This window comes from Manis pentadactyla, chromosome 10 (genome assembly GCF_030020395.1).
Source record: "Manis pentadactyla isolate mManPen7 chromosome 10, mManPen7.hap1, whole genome shotgun sequence".
NCBI classification, from domain to species: domain Eukaryota; kingdom Metazoa; phylum Chordata; class Mammalia; order Pholidota; family Manidae; genus Manis; species Manis pentadactyla.
Genome location: NC_080028.1, coordinates 104434615 through 104445829, shown reverse-complemented (window position 1 = coordinate 104445829; position 11215 = coordinate 104434615). Strand labels below are relative to the sequence as shown.

Here is an 11215-nt window from a genome sequence, read left to right as displayed (position 1 = left end):
GGTGACCCCCAAGGCATCCAGTGCCCCTTGCTGGGTCCCCGGCATGCCTGCTCCTCTGCGTGTGCACTACTGGGCCTCTGGCCCTGGGTGTGGGCTTGGCTGTGTGTCCAGTGCCAGCATGGTTGGTGGGCTGTCTGGCAGGAGTCCTCAGAGGGTCCCAGGCTTCTGGAAAAGCTCATTCCAGTTTTCAGGCCTTGATTGGCCTGGGGCTCTGGGCCCACTTAAGACTACAGAGGGAAAATTGCACCTTGTTCTTGTCATACAAATGACCCTTTTCCTCAGCTGGACCCAGGGGCCATGCTGGGTTACTCATTAATGCGTCCAGGGTGCTTTTATTACCCAGCAAATAGCACTTTTCTACTTGGCTAGATCTCACCACTCAGCAGGCAAAGGGACAGCCCCTCCCTGGGGCTTCCACAGCCTGTCCAGTGGCCTGAGGGACAAGTGAAGTACTGAAGTCCCCATGACCTAGAGGGGACAGCCAACTTTAACTGACGCATCTGTTCCTGTCAAGCGATTGTTGGTTGTACCAGATGTTTAACTGGGACAGAAGAGAAGGGATTTTATCTGCAGCACACAGACCCTGACCCTTATGGCAGGGGAGGACCGTTTCTGGAACCCCTCTTATGTGCCCGGCAGTTTCACAAGAGACCCAGGACAGTGCCTGGCATACAGTGGATGTTCTGTTAGTATGTTTGAAGAATGCACCCAGTTAGGCAGGTGGTATCCTCAGTCTGCACATAGAGAAACAGGCCAAGTCCTTGCCCAGAGGTGTGTGGCCTGTGTGTCCCCCGCTGTGTGTGACAGACCAGATCACTGGTGTGAAACAGCAAACATTTGTGCTTGCTTACAAATTCATAATGTGGGCAGGCCTTGGGGGAGACAGCCCCACGTGGCCCCAGCAGGGGCACTCATGGCTGGGGGCCTGGCCGGGCTCTGCAGGCTAGGGTCCCTCTCCATGGGGCTTCCCTGCTGCTTGGCTTCCTCTCAGAATAGAGGCTGGGTCCTGTGCGCAAGGCCCCCAAGAAAAGTAGGTGAAAGCTGTGTCATAGAGGTCGCACTGCACTGCCCTGCCATGGTCACAAGCCCCCACCCAGCAGGGAACACTGCTCTCAGAGGAGAGGGCAGAAGGCTCGTGGGTGGGCAGTTGCTGTGGCTGTCCTTGGAAGATGCCATCTGCCGCAGCTGACAAGAGGAGGGGCTGAAACCAGGTCTGTGTGACTCCAAACCCCTCTGGGGAGCACCTCCCACCTTCGGGTCAGGGGTGGCCTCAGCCAGGCAGCCAGAGCATTGCATGCTCCTGGCCCTGGGGCATGCTCAGGGTTGGGCATCTGGCCAGCTGGGCCTGGCCAACCAGATCTAACCAGAACAACGCCCGGGGATCTGCGTGAGCCATGAGGACAGAGTGGGCAGAAGATACCCTGGACCACAGCTGGGAGGCAGCGGGCCTGACTGGTGCGTAGTCATCTACTAGGAACAGAGAGCCCACCAACAGTAAGGCCAGCAGACCCCAGAAGTGAGAATTCATCCAAATCCTAATAACATCATCCGGCCCCTGGATCAATCCTTTGATCTTTCCATTTTAATAAATTCTGCTGTCAATGCATACTTCTCAGAAGGCTGAGAACATAGTTCTCAGAGATGTATGCAGAGCATGTGTCCGAGCTTTACTGAACCCATTAGTGAGGAAACTTGGAGAGGTGGAATTTAGAGAAAAATGCCCCTAACCCCGGTGTATCTGTGTCTAGTCAGAGGAGGGAAGGATGCTGGAGCAAGACCACTGAACAGGACAGAGGGCTGGTTAATGTCTCACAGGACAATGAAACCATAACCTTTGGGATTCTCTTTTGTGCCAGGCAGAAACTGTTTGCATTTTTATAGGAAAAAAAAACACTGCCCTTTTCCTATCCTTTACAAGTTAACAAAACTAGCTGGAGCTCCGGCCTGGGGCAACACTAAATGCTAAGTCAAGTGAAGTGACCACTCTGGGGTCAATGGCCAGTGACCTGGAGGGCAACAATGAAGGGGCTTTGCCTTTCCCTGTGTGTGAGGTGAGGTTCATTTTCTGAATACCGCTTGTATGAGTGTCCTGGGGCTGCTGGGACAGAACACCACAACGGGGGGACTGACACACCCCCCACTCCTCTCAGTTCTGGAGGCTGGCAGTCTGAGTCAGGGTGTGGACAGGGACCCCCTCCCAAGGCTCCAGGAGGCTCCTTCCCAACTCCTGGAGCCCCTGGGTACCTGGTGTCCCATCTCTGCCACTGTCCTAGCATGGGAGGACTTCCCTGAGTCTCGGTATCTGTACCCTCTTTTTATAAGGACACCCATCATGGCATTAGGACCCACCCTAATCCAGGATGACCTCATCTAAATTCAATTAGGTCTGCATGACCCCTCTCTACATAAGGTCACTCTGAAGTTCTGGGTGGGCACTGGACCCAGGACTCCGTTCCCAGACCCAGTCTGTTTTTTTTTTCCTATCAAGAGTCCCAGTGGGCAGAGGGCAGCTGGGCCCAGATGCCGTGGGACATGGAGGGGATCCCACCTAGGTGGCTCCAGGCACCTTTGTAGAACCCCCGGGTGCAGGCAGGACCTCGAAGCTCAGAAGTCATGAGCCTGAACATTGTCATTGGTGCCTAGACGATGGGTGTGCTGGCCTCCAAGAGCAGGTCACAGTCACAGGTCACAGGCCGTGGCCTTTGACAGCTGAACACTCACTCTTGAAGCTAGTTCAGCCCACCCTCTGACTGCCTGCAGACCAATGGGAGGTGGTTCAGCCTGCCTGAAATCCTCTGGGGTCTCCAAGGCACATCCCACCCCAGCCTCGTCCAGCTCCTGGAGGTACCGTCCTCCGTCCCTCCAGCTACCCAACCTGCCCTCTGAGGCCCTGGGGCTTCACCACGCCCACGGAGAATGCATCTGGGACCCTTGTGAGCAGCCTCACCTCCATCTTCTAATTCCACTCGCCTTCGCCATGGAACCTGACAGCCAGGGGTTCTGAGACATGGCTGTTGTTCTGGCCCCTCCCTGGTCCCTGAGCACTGTCCTGTCCTGCTGACTGATTCTGGCAGGGCCACAGGGCTGGGGGGGCTGGGTGAGGCAGCCAGGCTGGCCTTGGGCACAGTGGTTTTGGGGTGGACTGCTCCCCCTCGATTCTGGGAGCTCATCTTAGTTTGCAAGAAGGGACTCCAGTCTGAGTGGGCTCAGAGCTCCCAGCCTGAGGCCCTGACCCCAAACAGCAGGCCAGCAGCTCCTCAGAAACCATAGGCACCATGCTGGACCAGACCTCTCTGCAGGGTGTGGAAGCAGGCGAACCCCCTGACACTAATGGTGCCTGAGAGATTCAGGGCTGAGCCCCAAGTTCCTTGCTCACAGGCCGGATCTGACTGATGACTCTAAGCAGCTCTCCTCTGAGAAGCTCTGAGCCCACCCGGCCATGGGGGACTGCCTGCCACATCCCCCCAGGCACACTGCTGGCTCTGTCCATGCTAATCCCAGGAGCCAACCATGGGTTAGAATGCCCACTGTGCAGACTAGGCAGACAGAGGCTCAGAGAGGTTAGGCCACTGCCCCAGGCAGTTCAGTGAGTGAAGGAGGGGTGGGGGTCAGCCCAAGGCATCAGGGTCCTGGGCCTGCGCCCTGACCCCTTGCCTCACTGCATGGGCAGGATGCTGGCACAGCACTGGTCAAAGTGGCCAATGCCCCAGTGGCTGGGCCCTGATTCCTCCTTTGGGAAATGGGGTGACCCCCCTTGGCTGTCAGAAGTAGCTCACAGCTCCTGCAGATAAAACGCCAAGACGGGCTCAGATGGGCTGGTTCTGGGCAGTCCTCCCACAGCAGAGCCGCCCACAGGGATAGGCAGTGGGCAGCACTAAGCCCCAGCCATGGCGCCCAGCAGGGCTCACATGGGCCCTGGAGGATGGAGCCCCAATGGGGGCCCCCACTCAAGCCAGGCACGGCTCCTCTCTGGCTCACTCCAGGCCCCGCCCCCACTACCCCTCTGCTGGGACACCCCAGGGCTTCCTCTGCAGCTCTATGCCCAGCGATTCAGGGACAGTCACTGCCACATGGCCCTTTTAGGACCCCCATGCTGCCAGTGTCTGCAGCTCTGACTCCTGGTTGTGCCCGTCCTGCCCAGGAGCTCAACAATCCTGAACCATCTGAACTGTCCTGAGCAGACGGGACCCCAGCCCAGGCACCCATATCCGCCCTGGAAATGGGTGCTCAGCCCAATGACCCAGAGACCCTCCCTCACTGCGCCCTGTGCTGCACAACATGACTGGCGACCTGCTTGGTGGTGAGCCCCACCCCAGAGGTGCACAATCAAGGCTGGGAGGGGCGCTGGGGTCTGGGGACGGGTGTGGACAGCAGCCCCAGAGACAGGCCCCATGGTGAGTTGCCCGACTGGCGGGAATGGGCCTCTGGCTGCCTCATGTCAGGGCAGATAGTGCAAAGCAGGCCCTGCCGCTTCTGGTGCCAAAGGCCCTCCCCTTCGAAGCTCACTTGCAGAGGCACCTCCTCCCCTCAAGCTGGGCCACCAGGCTTTAGGAGACCAAAGGGCAGCACAGACAGGCAGGGGCTCATAACCCGGCTGCCTGTTGCCCACCTGCCCCTGCCCTGGCCCAGGCCAGTGCCTCCTACCTCAGGAGACATGCAGAAAGCCACTGAGGAACAAACTCAGGCAAGTTTGCATGGGACATGCAGTGGGGCCCTGCTGGTGGCCTCTAAAGGCCCAGGGACCTGAGGCGTTGTTGTGCAGACCCTCGTGGCCATTCCAGGGCCTCTAGGCCTGGTGGCCCCAGGCAGAGCCCCAAAGCCCTGTGAGCCCCGGCTCTGCTGGGGAGACTGAGGCAGAAGGTTGAGACCTGCCTCCATAGCAGCCAGGAATGAGGATGCCCAAGCACGGGGCCCGGCCACTGGCCCCCCAGACAGCCTAGGACCCTGCCACAGGCTCAGCCCCACATTCCACACATGCCTGTCACTTTAAGCTGCCTGACTATCCCCTGCAAACTGCTCGCTCCACATTCTCAGGGTGGTGGGGGCGGGTGGGGTGCTGGCACGCCCTCCTGGAGGCCTATAAGGCACAGGGCGGGACAGTGGGCCCAGGAAGGGGAGCTGGGGCCTCGCCGCCTTCGTCCTCATGGCCCTGCTGCTCCTGGGCCTCTTGGCGCTCCTGGGGCTCTGGGGGCTGCTCTGCGCCTGCACCCGCACCCCCTCCCCAGCCCCTCGCTGGCCCCCTGGGCCGCGCCCACTGCCGCTGGTCGGGAACCTGCACTTGCTGCGAGTGTCCCAGCAGGACCGGTCACTGATGGAGGTAGGGCAGGGCAGGCACGTCCTGAGGCACAGGTCCTGCTGCTGGGCCAAGCCAGCTCTGAGCGCCCATCTCAGGTGCCCCGGCCCCCATGCTCCAGAACCCCTGTGGGGGAGGAGTTTCGTAGCCAGCCTGGCACTGGCCTGGCAGGGGACACATGTGGCCGGGCACCCATCCTGCCTTGGGGAAGAGAAAGACACCCCACCCCCCAGGGAAGCAGATGGGCCATCTGAGGAGCATGGGCCAGGAATGGCATGCCTGGAGGGCTCCCTGGAGGAGGCAGCATTTGGCAAGAGCCTGCAGGAGGGCCAGATTTAGGGGCAGCAAAGGGGAGAAGGCAGTGCTCTTGGGAGTGTGCCTGCCAGGCAGGCCTTTTTGGAGGCCTGATGGCTCTGACCCCATGTTGAGGGCAGGCCGCCCTGACCTGAAGCCAGGAGATGGCTGGCCCAGGGGTTGAGTGGGGGTGCAGGACTGGCCCCCACTGTGAGGGCTGTCCAGCCCCCTCCCCATGGCACAGCTTCCTACAGGTGGGAGCTCTGATGAGCCCCGAGCACCCTGGCTGAAGTGACCCCCCAACTGGGTGCAGGTGCCAGGGTTCTCAGGCCCTGTGCCCAGGGCTGCACCCGAGGCTGCCCTCTGGTGTGCCAGGGCAGAGCAGGCAGTGGAAAGGAAGGGCAGGCCCTGCTCCAACCCTCAGTGCACAGGATGGACGGCAACTCATTTCCTGACCCCAGGTCTGTTTCCTCGTCTGTAAAGTGGGGAAGTGTCAGCCCTCCCTGCCCTGGGCAAGGATGCTGTGGGGACAGAAGGGGACTGAGCAGATGCTGTGGCCCCAGAGGCCAGCCCTTGCCAGGCTTTCTCATTCTGGGCCCTCACGCTGGGCAGGGGGTCAGAGGGAGCAGCCGCTCCTGTCTATCTGGGTTTCAGTGCTGGGAGACAGGGAGCAGGGGTGGGGCCTCAGGGGCCAAGTCCATCAGGCCTGCTCCCATGTGGACCTGGGAGTCCGGCACAGGCCACCTGGAAGGTGGCTCCTCCTACCCCGCCTCTTCTTGGGGCTCAAGAGAGTGTTTCCCCTGAAAAGAAGCTCATGACAGCTACACATAGCACCAAATGGTGGCCCTGCCTTACTGAAGGGGACGTCCCCCAGGCCCTGCTCCAGCCAAGAACACCCCCGGCCACCCCAGCTGCCCCCGTCCCCCACCTGGCCACCCCAGCTCTGAGTGCCTCTGTGTCTGCCCCACACAGGATGGCCTGTAGGGCTCCCAGGGGACCAGGAGGGGGCTGCTGGGTGACCCTTGCCTATCCCCAGCAGCTCTCAGAACGGTATGGGCCGGTGTTCACAGTCCACTTGGGATGCCAGAAGACGGTGGTGCTGACGGGCTACGAGGCAGTGAGGGAAGCCTTGGTGGGCACCGGGCAGGAACTGGCTGACCGGCCCTCCATCGCCATTTTCCAGCTCATCCAGGGAGGTGGGGGTAGGTATGCTGCTGGGGGAAAGGGGCAAAGGCCAGCCCTGCGTCCCAGCCATGGGCGCCCTGGGACCCCAGGAAGGTGGGGGCCCCAGGAGAGCACTCCCAGCATGGTTCTGAGGGAGGGGCAGGCCAGGCGTGCAGAGAGCCGGAGTGCAGTGGGAAAGGCCCAGCCAGGGCCAGCTGCTGGAAGAGCAGGCTCAAGATGAGGCTGAGGCCCCAGACAGGCTGCCTGGGCCCCGATGGCCGCACTTGCTCCCTGCCTGCATCACCTGGAGCTGCTCACCGGGCACCGTCTGGCCCGCAGGTGTCTTTTTCTCGTCTGGGGCACGCTGGAGGGCAGCCCGCCGGTTCACGGTGCACGCCTTCCACAGCCTGGGCGTGGGGAGGCAGCCTGTGGCTGACAAGGTCCTGCAGGAACTGAGGTGCCTCACGGGACAGCTGGACAGCTATGGAGGTGAGTGGGGGCCAGCACACCCCTTCCTGGGGACCGCTCGCCCCTGAGGCCTCTGTTCCCCGCCCCCAGGCCGGCCCTTCCCCCTGGCCCTGCTGGGCTGGGCCCCCTCCAACGTCACCTTCACTCTCCTGTTTGGCCGGCGGTTTGACTACGGGGATCCTGTGTTCGTGTCCCTGCTGGGCCTCATCGATGAGGTCATGATCCTCCTGGGGAGCCCCAGCCTGCAGGTGAGAGGTTGCTGCTCCTGGCGTTGGGTAGGGGAATAGGGAGCTGACCCCAGCACGGCCCCCCACCGGAGAGAGGTGAGCTGCCGCTTCACAACAGCAGCCCCGCATCTAGCCAGGCCAGGCACAGCCAGCTCCTGAGGTCCCTTGGCCCTGTGGCCCAGGTCAGTCCCTATGCTCTGGGAAATTAGGCAGCCTGGAGCAGTGGTCCCTACCGCTGGCCTGCAATAGTGGGGGCGGGGCATTTCCTCCCTGGGGGGGCCTGGATGTCCCCCAGGAGTCCTTCCATTGTCAGAGGCCCCATGACTCCCTGATCTCCAGAGCTCCCGGCCGTGCACTTCCTTCCCCAAATTCAGTGTGTTCATGTTTGCAGCTGCCACCCATAGCCATGACTCCCCTAAGCCCGTGGCCTGTGTGGGGCATATTCACAGTGCCCCCACAGCTTTTCGCCCCAGCCTCAGCCAGGCCTTGAGCCCCAGGCAAGGCTGCCAGCAGCTGCAAGTCCCAGGGCATCTGGAGCCCATGGCTTCTGACACTAGCCCATGGGTGGAGGAGCCTCTGACGCCCACCGGCAGGACTTGGCCTCCCTGCGGAAGCTGGGCTGGCCATGGCCACCCAGGAGCCCCCAAGAGGGGAGGCTGGAGGTAAGGTCAGAGCGTTCCCTGGCCTTCCATCCCTTGGCGGCTGCTCCGCTGAGGTGCCCTGAACACGTGCATCAGGGATAGTTAATGTTCTGGAGGACACAGCAGTGCTGGTGTGGCCCAGAGAGCAGCCGCCACCTACAGAGTCCCGCCTGCATGCTGGACACGTGCAACCCTCCGAACTTGTCAGACGGACAGCGGGCTGAGGAAGCTCTGACGCCAGCAAATCTTTTTCTGAATGGCTTGCAGCAGATTCAAAGTAATCCTCGCGGCAGACCCGCCCCATCTCCATCCTACCACTAGGTGGATGGACAGCAGGGGGTGGGTACAGTCCCTGCTGTGGCCCCATGAAACCACCCAGGCGGGTCACCCGTCCTGTGACCCCTGCGCTCAGAGCCCCACCTGGGGGCACCCTCTTGTGGCTATAGGACTGACCGGTGAACACACCTGCGGACAGGTGTGGGGCCTGCTGTGGGATGCGTGGCCTCACCCCACCCCCCATCTCGCCCCAGCTGTTCAACATATACCCCTGGCTCGGGGCCCTCTTCCAGCTGCACCGGCCTGTCCTGCAGAAGATTGAGAAGGTGCGAGCCATCTTGAGGACCCTCCTGGAGGAGCAGCGGCCCCCCAAGCCCCAGGGGTGCCCAGTGCAGAGCTACATGGATGCCCTGGTGCGGCAATGCCAGGTGCGCACGAGACAGGGGCATCCAGGGCCAGTGGGGCCAGGGAAGGGTCCATGCTGGTCCTGCACCACATGCCTCCACCTGCTGGCTGGGGGCCTCTCCAAGCCTCTTCTCTTAGTCTGTGAAATGAGGTGTGGCCCACCTATCCTCTGGGGGACTGAGAGGAGGCAGTAAAACAACTATGGCTGGTGGTGCCCAGTGGTTCCTGGCTCCGTCTTTTCCACCAGTGTGTCATCTGCCCTTCTTGAGGCCTGGGCTGGGTTGGGGTCCACAGGGCCCAGCCCCCAGCTGAGCCCACAGCCCCACCTCCCCCTGCAGGGGAAAGACCCCGAGGGCCTGTTTGCTGAGGCCAACGTGGTGGCCTGTGCCCTGGACATGGTCATGGCTGGCACAGAGACCACGTCAGCCACGCTGCAGTGGGCCGCCCTCCTGATGGGCAAGCACCCGAGTGTGCAGGGTGAGCGAGCCCTCCTGCCCGTGGTTGGGGGCTTCCAGGCCGAGGGGGCGGGCTCCAGGGACGCTGGCGCCCACCTCCTGCTGCAGGCCAGGTGCAGGAGGAGCTGGACCGTGTGCTGGGGCCAGAGCGGCCTCCCCAGCTGGAGGACCAGCAGCTGCTGCCTTACACCAATGCTGTACTGCACGAGGTCCAGAGGTTCATCACGCTCCTGCCCCACGTGCCGCGCTGCACGGCCACTGACATGCAGCTGGGCACCTACCTGCTTCCCAAGGTGGGGTGGCCAGGACCCACCACAACCCTGAGCCCTCCTGGACCCCAGCACTTGTGGTGGGCTGGGCTGGGCACCTCAGGGACCAAGGGTGCCTGTGGGAGGCAGGAAAGAGGGTTCAGGAGGAGGGCAGCCCTCAGCCTCAGTCCCCGGGGCTTCCTCGCAACAGACCTGGGTCTTGTGTGTGCACGGGGTGGGGTGGGGGGCTGTCACAGGGCTTTGCTGGGGCCCAAGGGATGCTCTACATGTGAGCTGGGGCTAATGCTGGCCCCAGCGGGTGTGGAAGGAGTTGACCCAGGAAGGGGTGGGAGGGACCCCCGGGAGGGACCCCCCATGCTGGGGACCCACTTTCAGGGCTCCCGTCTGGGTCTGCCTGCTGTTTCGCCTGCAGGGCACACCTGTGGTCCCCCTTCTGAGCTCCGTGCTCCTGGACAAGACACAGTGGGAGACGCCCCACCAGTTCAACCCCGGCCACTTCCTGGACGCCGAGGGGCACTTCGTGAGGCGGGCGGCCTTCCTGCCTTTCTCTGCAGGTTCACGCAGGCGAGGGGGGTGGTGTGGGCCCCTCACCTGCTTTGGGAGGCCACGTCACAGGGATGTGGGAAGAAGGCTTGCTGGCTGCAGACACTGCCACAGCCAGAGTTTCCAGTGCCCGCGACTGCCGCTCAGAGCTAGCTGGTGTCTGAGTCACCAGGCCATACTACCAGGTGGCCCCCCAAGTCCTCCCCGGGTGCCCTCTTACCCTCTTCGGGAGACTGGCTGGGCTCACTGGGGCTGCCCTGTCCCTGAAGGCCGCCGTGTCTGTATTGGGGAGGCCCTGGCCCGGTCGGAGCTGTTCCTGCTATTTGCTGGCCTTCTCCAGAGGTACCGCCTGCTGCCCCCACCTGGCCTCAGCCCTGCCACCCTGGATACCACGCCCACCCCGGCCTTCACCATGAGGCCACCGGCCCAGGCCCTGTGTGCAGTGCCCAGGAACCAAGGTGCTGACTGAGGGTGGTCTGGCCTGCACTGCCGAGCAGAGTCCCTGCCTGGGGTGCTCTGCGGATGACGGAGGCAGGATGGATGGCCCACCGCTGGGTACCGCACCTGAGGGTCCCCAGACTTCTCCTGTCTCCCCCAGGGCCCCTAGTCTGAGCAGGACTCCCTCCCTCCTCCCAGACCCCTCCAGCTCCTACCTGTGCACCCAGCCTGCCTCCCACCGGCACCCTGGCTGCCCAGCAACCTCACTGACGCAGCTTTGCCACACAAGCCTCCACAGGACACCATCACACGGGCACACCTATTGTTTATCTACAATTCACATTTATCTGGCATCCTGTGTTCTATCTGGCAACCCCCTCATGACCTGGGGCCTTCCCATCCTGGCCACCCTCACAGTGGGGGCCGCCCTGTCCCACAGCTGAGCAGGCCCAGGCCCTGGGTGGGGGTGCAGTGGGCTGGCAAGGAAGCAAAGCAGCCTTTCAGCCCAACCGCCCTGAGAGCCTCTTCTCTGGTCACTACTCTGCTTCCGCATTTCATCTGCCCTGGACCCTTCCTGTTTTTGAAGCCTTGGCTTTTGAAATTAAAAAGCTTAGAACCAGCTCCTTGCCCGTCTCTATGGCAGGGCACATAGGACTAGGTGGTGGACAGGAGGCTGGGGTCCTGGGCAAATGAGGCGTGGTTTCTGTCTGTCCAGAGTTCACCTTCCAGCCTGGAAGGAGGC

The 11215-nt window shown here is 62.2% G+C and overlaps 1 protein-coding gene across 4 annotated transcripts; it reads left to right on the top strand.

Moving 5' to 3' along the window:
• Positions 1-5101: 5101 nt before the first annotated feature.
• On the top strand, positions 5102-11093 carry LOC118936096 (cytochrome P450 2W1). Of its 4 annotated transcripts, none has more exons than XM_036932864.2 (9): positions 5102-5317; positions 6627-6789; positions 7091-7240; positions 7310-7467; positions 8618-8791; positions 9107-9245; positions 9332-9516; positions 9905-10046; positions 10305-11093. In XM_036932864.2, exons 1-9 carry the CDS (start codon positions 5144-5146, stop codon positions 10502-10504), a joined length of 1485 nt encoding a protein of 494 aa, XP_036788759.1. In that variant the 5' UTR covers positions 5102-5143; the 3' UTR covers positions 10505-11093. The 4 variants fall into 4 exon arrangements, with proteins under 4 accessions (XP_036788759.1, XP_036788758.1, XP_036788763.2 ...); XM_036932863.2 differs by having other exon boundaries at positions 6624-6789; XM_036932866.2 differs by having other exon boundaries at positions 5214-5317; positions 6560-6789.
• Positions 11094-11215: the final 122 nt, after the last annotated feature.